At 38.8% G+C, this 15,210-nt stretch overlaps 1 protein-coding gene across 6 annotated transcripts in view; it reads right to left on the bottom strand.

The window, feature by feature from the left end:
- RALGAPA1 (Ral GTPase activating protein catalytic subunit alpha 1) overlaps nt 1–15,210 on the bottom strand; it is a 207,957-nt gene that overhangs the window by 99,118 nt on the left and 93,629 nt on the right. For all 6 annotated transcript variants that reach the window (XR_015061424.1, XM_085893990.1, XM_085893992.1 and 3 more), the window contains 3 exons: nt 5,155–5,349; nt 3,136–3,264; nt 1,215–1,363 (listed from right to left, as the gene is read on the bottom strand). Coding sequence is in view for 5 of the 6 variants with exons in the window: in XM_085893990.1 (XP_085750116.1) it covers nt 1,215–1,363; nt 3,136–3,264; nt 5,155–5,349 (473 nt within the window). In the remaining variant the exon portion in view is untranslated. The remainder of the gene's footprint in view (nt 1–1,214; nt 1,364–3,135; nt 3,265–5,154; nt 5,350–15,210) is intronic.

Below are 15,210 nucleotides of genomic sequence, written 5' to 3' on the forward strand. Positions count from 1 at the left end.
CAAAAAAAAAATCCAACCCTTTATTTATTTATTTTTCAGCATTTTCATTAAAAAAACAAATTAAAAAAAAATCCAACCTTTAATTTTTTCAACATTTTCAAAAATATGTTTTGTTTTCCCGAAGACACTCCCCGGCACTCACCGATGAACCTCTGAAAGTTTGACAAAGATACATTTGGCCATTTCTGAGAAAAATGGTGACAGACACACAAACAGACAAATGGCTCGTCACCCTAACAGCTCTTATAGTATCGACTACAGACTTATATCTGGCAATTTTGGCAAACATAATGATATTCTTATTGGTTCCCTGAATGAACACGTTATGTGGCTACTTTTGAACTCAATTATTCCATCCTGGATTTAGTTTGAGTGTTAACGGACTTGATCTGAGGTGGAACTGAAAGCACTCCCGCGTGAAGAATCTGAAATGGCGATTCCACCAGTCACGTTTACACCATACACACCTTACAAACATAATCGCGATCCTCCAGACAAGACAATGCAAAGAGGAAAGACCGTTTTTGAAAGTGAGGAACAAAGGGGAGGTGGGGAGTGGTGTGGGCCCACCCAATACGGTAAATTCCCTGAAGAGAACCTTGCATCTTCAGTTCTAACGGGTTTCTCGCTTGTTATAAGCTAATTAATGAAAGATTACCCGATTGACCAGTCACAGACTGCAAAACAATTATGTCTGACGAGAATATATTGACGACTCGAGGGCATACCCCGTGCTTCCCAAAGGGGTGAGCTTTTCCCAGCGGTGGTTTTGTGGCATGTTGCACATTGATAAGCTATGGAGTTATTGGCCTCATGGTGGTTACCCTTCTCCTAAGAGCCGGCAGCAGCGCTGCCTGAACCCACATCCCAATATAAACTTTATAGCAACCATTGGTGGCCTCAAAATGGACATCAAGGGCAACATGTAGCAACTTAAAACCTTGCCCAGATTCTGAAGTACCTGCACCCAAAATTTTGGGCCTCTCGGTGCTACGGTTCGGCCGCGAATGAATAGCGTACAAACAAAAACATTTACAAGATGCAATCTCCCAAAACATGGCTGCTTCCTGGTCATTGAAACTTGACAACCAAGAAGAGAACGATGATTGTGGAGATGGTCCACAACTGTTGACATAAAATGACACACTTTCCATTCAACTGCAATCTTCTCAAAAAGGCAAGTCATGATGAAACCAAAATGGTGAAGAACACACCACGTGCGCTTGGCCATGTGTGTATTCATGACCATGTGCCGGTAGATGTTAAGCACTCGTTTGCACATGTCCACATGCTCCTCGAGCAGCTTCAATATTTCGTTGCAGGGCTCCAACAGGAACACATTTGCAGAGGTGGTAAGAAAAACCTGCCCCATAAAAAAGAAACAACAAACAAGAAAATAGATGCACATGAGATAATAGGACCTCAATAAAAAGAACTGTCCACAAAAATCACAATAAGATAATGGTACAAACTTGTTACAACCAACTCATCATAAATGAGAAAACACAACAAACACGAATCGTGACTCCCCTGAAATATGAACGGAATCTCTTTCATGGATCAAAATGACATCCTAATCTCGCTTGATGTCCGCATAGCCAATTCGGTTGGCTTTGCAGCACGTCGTTACTCCTGTACTTTCTTGTTCCATATTTAAATGATTTGCACAGATCAAACACAAAAATGTCCTTGACAGGTGATCATCACGAGACTGTGTAGCTGTACTGTGTGTCTGTACATTTCAACACACTCACTTTTATTCTTTGACATTTTTATTTGGTGTTCCACCCTCTGCTATTTTATTATTATTTTTTGATTGGTCTTTGTTTTGATTGCTGCCATGTTGATTTTCAGCATGTGCACTAAAGCAGGAAATAAGTGAGTATGGGGATTGGTTGCCATCATGCCAGAGACAAATCATTTCATAGATAATTAATCCAAACACATTACTATGCCTTTTATAAACAAAATTCCTGGGTCTCACGACCAGCCATAAGCTTTCTTGGTCAAACCACATTTCAAAGTTGACCTGCAAAGCCAGTCGCCGACTGGGCAACCTACATCATACAAGGTCCTTCCTTGGCACACACAAACTCCTGTCCACCTATAAGGACTTCATCCACAGCTTGATGGAGTACTGTTCTCCCCTCTGGGCTGGCGTCCCTGCCTCACATCTTGCTCAGTTTGGCGCCGAGGAAACCAAGGCCTTCAACATTATTGGAATCTCCACAAAGAATCTGAGTCTCTGGACCGATCACTTCACCATCACAGTCAGGTCGGTGGTCTCTGTCTTCTCCAATCTCCTTTCTGGTCTTGCACCCACAGCTCTTTCTGTGACCCCCCCCCCTCGGATTTCTGCAAGATGTACGCATTCCACCAAAAATCCCCTTCTGGTGAAACTCCCAAAATCCAGAATCACTGCTCACCTCCATTCATTTGTTCCTCTTTTTCCTCACCTGTAAAATGACAGAAATGGTCGTGCACCAATCTGCAAAATTAACCAAGCAGATAATCTTGCGATAAACACATTGCTGCAGTGAGGAATCGACGAATGAAGGAATGAATCATTTATGTTGTATTATAAAATGTACACCTGTGTTGAGCAGAGACGATTTGCTCTGAATGACTGCCGGAAAACAACATGGTTTGATGAGTTGCGTGTCAATCTCCTCCCGCGTCAATGGTAAAGTCGAAATATTGAGAATCTCCTGCATATCACAAAAATCTACAAATGGTCGTGTTCATGTGAGATTCATCTGATAGATTCTGTATATTCTGACGACCGTGGAGGAGAGAATAAACATCATAGTTTACACTTCAGCCTTGTTGCAGATCGAGTCTGATGAACAATGATGGACTTGCAGTGCAGTCCTAAGATAGCGATGGCCACTATCACGATAGTTAAGGTGTAACAATGCTTTGTGGTAGTTTCCTGGTAGGATTTGTCGTACAAGTACATGTAAAAGCTCTTGTGATGAGCACTACCAAAAACATTAAATCTGGAGAACTCTTAATTTACACTTTTCAAACAGACACTATTATTGATTATTTTCAACCCAACTTTCAAATCCACACTTCAGAAAACCTTTATAATCAAGATATGCAAAATGTTTCAACATGTTGTACCAGTCTCACCTGCAATGTAGCTTGCAAGCCTGCTTGCACAAACTGCGGTTCCTCAATTCCATCCGAGTGGTCAAAGGAATGCTTGTAGCAAGAATTCCTGGACCAGCTCGAACTCCTTTCCTGTCTCGGCTGATGGCTCTTCAGTAAAAACAACACAAAAGTTACTGCCACAGCTTAACTACAGGGATTACATAAATATACGAAAGCAATCTGCTTCAATTCCAAGTCCAACCACCCATCCTGCATCGTGTCACGTCTGTCATTTATTGTTGCATCTCACTTTTAGTATTTCTATTGCCCCCAAAGGCCATGCCTTCACTCTCGATGGCTCCGATACAATTGACAAAAATGTTAAAAACTAAAGAGTTCATAGAACACCTTACCCCATGCAGTCTGGAGAAGAAAAAAAAAACAAATAAAGGACATGGGAAGGGTCTGCGAAGGCCAAATTTGATTGGTTGAGATGAAGTGCAAATAAGGTGATTTGTGTTCGAGTGTTTGAGTAACACAATTCAATTGAAATAAAGAAAGTTTTAAAGGCTGTAGGGAAAAAGAAAAAAAAAAGCTTTTACTTTTTGGAAGTTTACCGCTGTTGACGCAGTGTCTTTTACACCACCTCATTTAACATGTTAAATTCGTTATTTGTGTATGTTTGTGCCCTTTATAATGTCCCTAAAAATAGTAAGCTTCCTGTTTGGAATGATTTTGAATTTTGATTGCTACACAGGCAGACAGACAAAAACAATTACTCCTCTGAGCATGCGTGCTCAGGATGACATCCCATACAATTTTGCCATATTCAGAGCTAAAGTACTGCTAAACTGCAGGTTAGCGTTCCGATTCGTGTTCTACAGTGTTCAAAATATGATATTAAATTTAAATTAAGTAGTTTCTCGATCATAAACCAACGTCTGCAGACAGACAGACAGACAGAAAGTGAGCACATTGCTTCACCCCGTTTTTGGCTTCACGCTCGTGGGGTAATAATTATCATCGCAAGCCGGCTTTCAACGGCATTTGGCCATTCACCAAAAGTAAGGTTACAAAAATAATGCACAGTTGCCTCACTTCAGGGTTTCACCAAGGATGTGAGAGCAAGAGGAGCTGGGGTTAAATATATACCATTAAATATATGTCAATAGGAGCTGGGATAAATTATGCAGGCAAATGTCAATTGTCCTGCAGACAAAGCACTAACTCCAAACTGATCAGCCACAAAGTATAAAGGAACTCTGTCCTTGGATGATGAACTTGTATGAATTGTGTGCTACACCTTTCTGCCTGAAAGAGGTACTTCCTGGTTGTTTGTTGGTGAAAATACCATGAGCATTGGTGGTAAGCATGGATGCTGCTTTATTATACAACAATTGCATAATCCTAATCTGGAGAATCTGTTCAATGGCAAAGTTTTACTATCTATACATAGTGTTGCTTAGTGTCAATTTTAGAAGCAATGGCGTGGAGACCAATACGAGGAAGACACCAATGTATGACCAAGAAACATTACACCCCTTCCGGAATGCATATAAAAACTGAAAATGTTCGTCACAAAAAGGGCTCCCCAGAAGGAAACTATTGGGCATAAAAATGGTAAGGGTGGGCTTTGATATAAATGTGTGAAAATGACAAATAAACGATTAAGAACATGAACAAGATTATATTACGTTTCAGTTATTTCTGGTGGAGAATGGAAAAGTTTTTGCACTGTAAGAATCCATTAACTAATTACACACAAATGCAGAGTGGGGTTAGGGTTAGGAGGGAGAAAGAGTTGTAGGCATCATGTATATTTGCAATAAGCATAACTTGAGGGGTAACTTTTTCTGATTCGTTTCCTGATTTATTCTTAAGTTTCGATTTCAATGGCATTTATACTTTTCACTTCGAAGATTGATTAAAGAAACATGACTAGAGAATGGAGATGTGCAAAAGACAAATGTAAGCAACCTCACTCCCAAAAACTCAACCCAACAATATTTATTTATTTACAACATGATAATGCCAAGAAACATCAGTCGGCAACACTACCTCTGCATCAGCCGGGATTGCAACACAACAATCATCCGGCATTCCTTCCAGGTCATCGGGATTAAATTCCTGAGGAGACACCCCGTTCTCAGCTTCCTCCATGAATATTGGGCACTCTTCCTGTTGAATCCACTCCTGGTAAACCCGCACGACCCTTCGAATAGCAGCCGCTTCACAAATGGGCAACAGAAATGCCTTCGGAAAAACACGCAAGTATGGGATATCAGACATTGCACTGGGTGAAGCTAAGACACTCAGCCATTATTAGCCATTATTTAGTGTATCAAGTACACGGAAGTATGACAGGATGGTACAAAAGTAGCACGCTTATCTTTAAGCTATCAAGTCTGGATTTGATTCCTGTCCCAGAAATAAATTGTTGGCTTGGTGCTTTCACAGGCAGAGAGAGCATTGAGTCATAAAATCTGCCATCCCTCAGATGGAAGTGAAGCTGGACACCCGTCTGCGGCTGGCATTATCTAGGGAATGCTCGAGTTTTAAAGGAGTCTTTCGCAAAAAAGTATTCGAGTTATCATTGGCACCCTGAGCAAATTCCACATTCCATTAGCTTCAATCGGACGTCAGGCATGGACAGCTGACTTGGAAAAGATTTGAGCCAAGAGTTGATGTTCTACGTGAAGCTGACCACAACGTAATTGGGAAAATGACGTACAGGAAGAGAATGCAATAAGTCCACAGATGGGGATGGGATGGATGGGATGGGATTTGGGATGAGGAAACACCAATGCTATTGGAGAAAGGAAGGAGTGAATGCAAAGAAAGGATGCAGAAACTCACAGGCTGCAATAAAGTGTTCTATTTTCTACATTAGCATTAGTGCTCTTTCTCCCATCATACCTGTGTTGAGGTATTTGAATTTGTGCCACGGTAAGTTCTGCATAATGGTAACACATTTATACTGTCTTAATACCTGCTTTAGAGGGATAAAATAAAAACATTAAAAATAAAAACAACGTGAAGTACGTGTTTATTTTACAGAAACAATAAAGTGTGTGATGCTAAAACATGAACGTAATTTTGGGCATGCAAACCCATTTGTTAAAAAGTGAGATGATGAGATGAGAGACTAATTTATTGACAAACTAGAAGGGCACTTGGTAGAGCGCATACCTCTGCCACGTAATGCCTAATCCACGAGAACATATCGTTGCCAATACATTTTTGAAATATCATGTTATACAGTACTACATCGTTTTGGCGGTATCTCTCAATGGTGAAGAATCACCCAAAAAATTAAATAATTCTCGTATCCAGATCCGAATTTGGATCTTCACCAAAATCCAATCGATTCGTCTTTGTCACACACACAACCTGTCCACCAAGTTTCATCCAGATCCGTCCAAAACTTTTTGAGATATCGAGCTATATTTCAGTTTAGCCCAATCACTCAATGGTGAAGAATCACTTAAAAGATTCTAATCGTCGGATCCGGATCTGGATCTTCACCAAAATGTAATCAGTTCAATTTGATTGGTCGAGACGGCATAAAATTTTGGTCAAATACTGCTGAATTGAAGGTTTTTGGAATGCCAGCAAGGCGATTCATGCTCTACAATGTTCAAGTATATAATTCAATTGAAATAAAATAAGATTTAAAGGTTGTTGACAAAAAACCTTTTGGGAAGTTTACCGCCGTCTTTTACACCACCTTGTTTAATACGTGAGGAGAAGGGGTACCTGGCGAAAAATTTACTTACACCCTTTAAAAACCGTGCGAATACATTTATGAAACATCAACTGCTTTTTTGGTAAACCTTTTCTCACCTGTGTTGCAAGTAGAGCGAAAGGCGGTGTATAATCGGAAATATTGTGATTGGACGACATATTACTGTTATACTGCATGAATAAAATGGAAATGTTGAAAGGAAAAGTATTGCACATAGCAAGCGTTTTCTGAATCTAATCTTTGTGAGAAACGGAATTCAATGAGATTCACCATTATCACGAGTGAAGAAGATGAAGGAGGAAGAGTTTTTGTTTTAATGTAAATCAAAACCGGCCAATCTATCCTCAGCTTACTCAACTATGTCACACTGTTTAAAACCTCACTCAACTATGTCACACTGTTTAAAACCTCACTCAACTATGTCACACTGTTTTAAACCGTACTCAACTGTCACACTGTTTTAAACCTCACTCAACTATGTCACACTGTTTTAAACCTCACTCAACTATGTCACACTGTTTTAAACCTCACTCAACTATGTCACACTGTTTTAAACCTCACTCAACTGTCACACTGTTTTAAACCTCACTCAACTATGTCACACTGTTTTAAACCTCACTCAACTATGTCACACTGTTTTAAACCGTACTCAACCGTCACACTGTTTTAAACCTTACTCAACTGTCACACTGTTTTAAACCGTACTCAACTGTCACACTGTTTTAAACCGTACTCAACTGTCACACTGTTTTAAACCTCACTCAACTATGTCACACTGTTTTAAACCTCACTCAACTATGTCACACTGTTTTAAACCTCACTCAACTATGTCACACTGTTTTAAACCTCACTCAACTATGTCACACTGTTTTAAACCTCACTCAACTATGTCACACTGTTTTAAACCTCACTCAACTATGTCACACTGTTTTAAACCTCACTCAACTATGTCACACTGTTTTAAACCTCACTCAACTGTCACACTGTTTTAAACCTCACTCAACTGTCACACTGTTTTAAACCTCACTCAACTATGTCACACTGTTTTAAACCGTACTCAACTATGTCACACTGTTTTAAACCGTACTCAACTATGTCACACTGTTTTAAACCGTACTCAACTATGTCACATTGTTTTAAACCGTACTCAACTGTCACACTGTTTTAAACCTCACTCAACTGTCACACTGTTTTAAACCTCACTCAACTATGTCACACTGTTTTAAACCTCACTAAACTATGTCACACTGTTTTAAACCTCACTCAACTATGTCACACTGTTTTAAACCGTCCTCAACTGTCACACTGTTTTAAACCGTCCTCAACTATGTCACACTGTTTTAAACCTCACTCAACTATGTCACACTGTTTTAAACCTCACTCAACTATGTCACACTGTTTTAAACCGTACTCAACTATGTCACACTGTTTTAAACCGTACTCAACTATGTCACACTGTTTTAAACCGCACTCAACTATGTCACACTGTTTTAAACCGTACTCAACTATGTCACACTGTTTTAAACCGTACTCAACTGTCACACTGTTTTAAACCTCACTCAACTGTCACACTGTTTTAAACCTCACTCAACTGTTACACTGTTTTAAACCTCACTCAACTGTTACACTGTTTTAAACCTCACTCAACTGTAACACTGTTTTAAACCTCACTCAACTGTTACACTGTTTTAAACCTCACTCAACTGTAACACTGTTTTAAACCTCACTCAACTATGTCACACTGTTTTAAACCTCACTCAACTATGTCACACTGTTTTAAACCTCACACAACTATGTCACACTGTTTTAAACCTCACTCAACTATGTCACACTGTTTTAAACCTCACTCAACTATGTCACACTGTTTTAAACCGTCCTCAACTGTCACACTGTTTTAAACCTCACTCAACTATGTCACACTGTTTTAAACCTCACTCAACTATGTCACACTGTTTTAAACCGTCCTCAACTGTCACACTGTTTTAAACCTCACTCAGCTATGTCACACTGTTTTAAACCGTCCTCAACTGTCACACTGTTTTAAACCTCACTCAACTGTCACACTGTTTTAAACCTCACTCAACTATGTCACACTGTTTTAAACCGTACTCAACTATGTCACATTGTTTTAAACCGTACTCAACTGTCACACTGTTTTAAACCTCACTCAACTGTCACACTGTTTTAAACCTCACTCAACTGTCACACTGTTTTAAACCGTACTCAACTATGTCACACTGTTTTAAACCGTACTCAACTATGTCACATTGTTTTAAACCGTACTCAACTGTCACACTGTTTTAAACCTCACTCAACTGTCACACTGTTTTAAACCTCACTCAACTGTTACACTGTTTTAAACCTCACTCAACTGTTACACTGTTTTAAACCTCACTCAACTATGTCACACTGTTTTAAACCTCACTCAACTATGTCACACTGTTTTAAACCTCACACAACTATGTCACACTGTTTTAAACCTCACTCAACTATGTCACACTGTTTTAAACCTCACTCAACTATTTCACACTGTTTTAAACCGTCCTCAACTGTCACACTGTTTTAAACCTCACTCAACTATGTCACACTGTTTTAAACCGTCCTCAACTGTCACACTGTTTTAAACCTCACTCAACTGTCACACTGTTTTAAACCTCACTCAACTATGTCACACTGTTTTAAACCGTACTCAACTATGTCACATTGTTTTAAACCGTACTCAACTATGTCACACTGTTTTAAACCGTACTCAACTATGTCACATTGTTTTAAACCGTACTCAACTGTCACACTGTTTTAAACCTCACTCAACTGTCACACTGTTTTAAACCTCACTCAACTGTTACACTGTTTTAAACCTCACTCAACTGTTACACTGTTTTAAACCTCACTCAACTATGTCACACTGTTTTAAACCTCACTCAACTATGTCACACTGTTTTAAACCTCACACAACTATGTCACACTGTTTTAAACCTCACTCAACTATGTCACACTGTTTTAAACCTCACTCAACTATTTCACACTGTTTTAAACCGTCCTCAACTGTCACACTGTTTTAAACCTCACTCAACTATGTCACACTGTTTTAAACCGTCCTCAACTGTCACACTGTTTTAAACCTCACTCAACTGTCACACTGTTTTAAACCTCACTCAACTATGTCACACTGTTTTAAACCGTACTCAACTATGTCACACTGTTTTAAACCGTACTCAACTATGTCACATTGTTTTAAACCGTACTCAACTGTCACACTGTTTTAAACCTCACTCAACTGTCACACTGTTTTAAACCTCACTCAACTGTTACACTGTTTTAAACCTCACTCAACTGTTCCACTGTTTTAAACCTCACTCAACTGTTACACTGTTTTAAACCTCACTCAACTATGTCACACTGTTTTAAACCTCACTCAACGATGTCACACTGTTTTAAACCTCACTCAACGATGTCACACTGTTTTAAACCTCACACAACTACGTCACACTGTTTTAAACCGTCCTCAACTGTCACACTGTTTTAAACCGTACTCAACTGTCACACTGTTTTAAACCGTACTCAACTGTCACACTGTTTTAAACCGTACTCAACTGTCACACTGTTTTAAACCGTACTCAACTGTCACACTGTTTTAAACCGTACTCAACTGTCACACTGTTTTAAACCGTACTCAACTATGTCACACTGTTTTAAACCGTACTCAACTATGTCACACTGTTTTAAACCGTACTCAACTATGTCACACTGTTTTAAACCGTACTCAACTATGTCACACTGTTTTAAACCGTACTCAACTATGTCACATTGTTTTAAACCGTACTCAACTGTCACACTGTTTTAAACCTCACTCAACTGTCACACTGTTTTAATCCTCACTCAACTGTTACACTGTTTTAAACCTCACTCAAGTGTTACACTGTTTTAAACCTCACTCAACTATGTCACACTGTTTTAAACCTCACTCAACTATGTCACACTGTTTTAAACTTCACACAACTATGTCACACTGTTTTAAACCTCACTCAACTATGTCACACTGTTTTAAACCGTACTCAACCGTCACACTGTTTTAAACCTTACTCAACTGTCACACTGTTTTAAACCGTACTCAACTGTCACACTGTTTTAAACCGTACTCAACTGTCACACTGTTTTAAACCTCACTCAACTATGTCACACTGTTTTAAACCTCACTCAACTATGTCACACTGTTTTAAACCTCACTCAACTATGTCACACTGTTTTAAACCTCACTCAACTATGTCACACTGTTTTAAACCTCACTCAACTATGTCACACTGTTTTAAACCTCACTCAACTATGTCACACTGTTTTAAACCTCACTCAACTGTCACACTGTTTTAAACCTCACTCAACTATGTCACACTGTTTTAAACCGTCCTCAACTGTCACACTGTTTTAAACCTCACTCAACTGTCACACTGTTTTAAACCTCACTCAACTATGTCACACTGTTTTAAACCGTACTCAACTATGTCACACTGTTTTAAACCGTACTCAACTATGTCACACTGTTTTAAACCGTACTCAACTATGTCACATTGTTTTAAACCGTACTCAACTGTCACACTGTTTTAAACCTCACTCAACTGTCACACTGTTTTAAACCTCACTCAACTATGTCACACTGTTTTAAACCTCACTCAACTGTCACACTGTTTTAAACCTCACTCAACTATGTCACACTGTTTTAAACCTCACTAAACTATGTCACACTGTTTTAAACCTCACTCAACTATGTCACACTGTTTTAAACCGTCCTTAACTGTCACACTGTTTTAAACCTCACTCATCTATGTCACACTGTTTTAAACCGTCCTCAACTGTCACACTGTTTTAAACCTCACTCAACTATGTCACACTGTTTTAAACCGCACTCAACTATGTCACACTGTTTTAAACCGTACTCAACTATGTCACACTGTTTTAAACCGTACTCAACTGTCACACTGTTTTAAACCTCACTCAACTGTCACACTGTTTTAAACCTCACTCAACTGTTACACTGTTTTAAACCTCACTCAACTGTTACACTGTTTTAAACCTCACTCAACTGTAACACTGTTTTAAACCTCACTCAACTGTTACACTGTTTTAAACCTCACTCAACTGTAACACTGTTTTAAACCTCACTCAACTATGTCACACTGTTTTAAACCTCACTCAACTATGTCACACTGTTTTAAACCTCACACAACTATGTCACACTGTTTTAAACCTCACTCAACTATGTCACACTGTTTTAAACCTCACTCAACTATGTCACACTGTTTTAAACCGTCCTCAACTGTCACACTGTTTTAAACCTCACTCAACTATGTCACACTGTTTTAAACCTCACTCAACTATGTCACACTGTTTTAAACCGTCCTCAACTGTCACACTGTTTTAAACCTCACTCAGCTATGTCACACTGTTTTAAACCGTCCTCAACTGTCACACTGTTTTAAACCTCACTCAACTGTCACACTGTTTTAAACCTCACTCAACTATGTCACACTGTTTTAAACCGTACTCAACTATGTCACATTGTTTTAAACCGTACTCAACTGTCACACTGTTTTAAACCTCACTCAACTGTCACACTGTTTTAAACCTCACTCAACTGTCACACTGTTTTAAACCGTACTCAACTATGTCACACTGTTTTAAACCGTACTCAACTATGTCACATTGTTTTAAACCGTACTCAACTGTCACACTGTTTTAAACCTCACTCAACTGTCACACTGTTTTAAACCTCACTCAACTGTTACACTGTTTTAAACCTCACTCAACTGTTACACTGTTTTAAACCTCACTCAACTATGTCACACTGTTTTAAACCTCACTCAACTATGTCACACTGTTTTAAACCTCACACAACTATGTCACACTGTTTTAAACCTCACTCAACTATGTCACACTGTTTTAAACCTCACTCAACTATTTCACACTGTTTTAAACCGTCCTCAACTGTCACACTGTTTTAAACCTCACTCAACTATGTCACACTGTTTTAAACCGTCCTCAACTGTCACACTGTTTTAAACCTCACTCAACTGTCACACTGTTTTAAACCTCACTCAACTATGTCACACTGTTTTAAACCGTACTCAACTATGTCACACTGTTTTAAACCGTACTCAACTATGTCACATTGTTTTAAACCGTACTCAACTATGTCACACTGTTTTAAACCGTACTCAACTATGTCACATTGTTTTAAACCGTACTCAACTGTCACACTGTTTTAAACCTCACTCAACTGTCACACTGTTTTAAACCTCACTCAACTGTTACACTGTTTTAAACCTCACTCAACTGTTACACTGTTTTAAACCTCACTCAACTATGTCACACTGTTTTAAACCTCACTCAACTATGTCACACTGTTTTAAACCTCACACAACTATGTCACACTGTTTTAAACCTCACTCAACTATGTCACACTGTTTTAAACCTCACTCAACTATTTCACACTGTTTTAAACCGTCCTCAACTGTCACACTGTTTTAAACCTCACTCAACTATGTCACACTGTTTTAAACCGTCCTCAACTGTCACACTGTTTTAAACCTCACTCAACTGTCACACTGTTTTAAACCTCACTCAACTATGTCACACTGTTTTAAACCGTACTCAACTATGTCACACTGTTTTAAACCGTACTCAACTATGTCACATTGTTTTAAACCGTACTCAACTGTCACACTGTTTTAAACCTCACTCAACTGTCACACTGTTTTAAACCTCACTCAACTGTTACACTGTTTTAAACCTCACTCAACTGTTCCACTGTTTTAAACCTCACTCAACTGTTACACTGTTTTAAACCTCACTCAACTATGTCACACTGTTTTAAACCTCACTCAACGATGTCACACTGTTTTAAACCTCACTCAACGATGTCACACTGTTTTAAACCTCACACAACTACGTCACACTGTTTTAAACCGTCCTCAACTGTCACACTGTTTTAAACCGTACTCAACTGTCACACTGTTTTAAACCGTACTCAACTGTCACACTGTTTTAAACCGTACTCAACTGTCACACTGTTTTAAACCGTACTCAACTGTCACACTGTTTTAAACCGTACTCAACTGTCACACTGTTTTAAACCGTACTCAACTGTCACACTGTTTTAAACCGTACTCAACTATGTCACACTGTTTTAAACCGTACTCAACTATGTCACACTGTTTTAAACCGTACTCAACTATGTCACACTGTTTTAAACCGTACTCAACTATGTCACACTGTTTTAAACCGTACTCAACTATGTCACATTGTTTTAAACCGTACTCAACTGTCACACTGTTTTAAACCTCACTCAACTGTCACACTGTTTTAATCCTCACTCAACTGTTACACTGTTTTAAACCTCACTCAAGTGTTACACTGTTTTAAACCTCACTCAACTATGTCACACTGTTTTAAACCTCACTCAACTATGTCACACTGTTTTAAACCGTACTCAACTGTCACACTGTTTTAAACCTCACTCAACTATGTCACACTGTTTTAAACCTCACTCAACTATGTCACACTGTTTTAAACCTCACTCAACTATGTCACACTGTTTTAAACCTCACTCAACTGTCACACTGTTTTAAACCTCACTCAACTATGTCACACTGTTTTAAACCTCACTCAACTATGTCACACTGTTTTAAACCGTACTCAACCGTCACACTGTTTTAAACCTTACTCAACTGTCACACTGTTTTAAACCGTACTCAACTGTCACACTGTTTTAAACCGTACTCAACTGTCACACTGTTTTAAACCTCACTCAACTATGTCACACTGTTTTAAACCTCACTCAACTGTCACACTGTTTTAAACCTCACTCAACTATGTCACACTGTTTTAAACCTCACTCAACTATGTCACACTGTTTTAAACCTCACTCAACTATGTCACACTGTTTTAAACCTCACTCAACTGTCACACTGTTTTAAACCTCACTCAACTATGTCACACTGTTTTAAACCGTCCTCAACTGTCACACTGTTTTAAACCTCACTCAACTGTCACACTGTTTTAAACCTCACTCAACTATGTCACACTGTTTTAAACCGTACTCAACTATGTCACACTGTTTTAAACCGTACTCAACTATGTCACACTGTTTTAAACCGTACTCAACTATGTCACATTGTTTTAAACCGTACTCAACTGTCACACTGTTTTAAACCTCACTCAACTGTCACACTGTTTTAAACCTCACTCAACTATGTCACACTGTTTTAAACCTCACTAAACTATGTCACACTGTTTTAAACCTCACTCAACTATGTCACACTGTTTTAAACCGTCCTCAACTGTCACACTGTTTTAAACCTCACTCAACTATGTCA

The sequence above is a fragment of the Eptatretus burgeri genome, chromosome 9 (assembly GCF_056783735.1).
Source record: "Eptatretus burgeri isolate ZD-2024b chromosome 9, Ebu_testis_v1, whole genome shotgun sequence".
Lineage (NCBI taxonomy): Eukaryota > Metazoa > Chordata > Myxini > Myxiniformes > Myxinidae > Eptatretus > Eptatretus burgeri.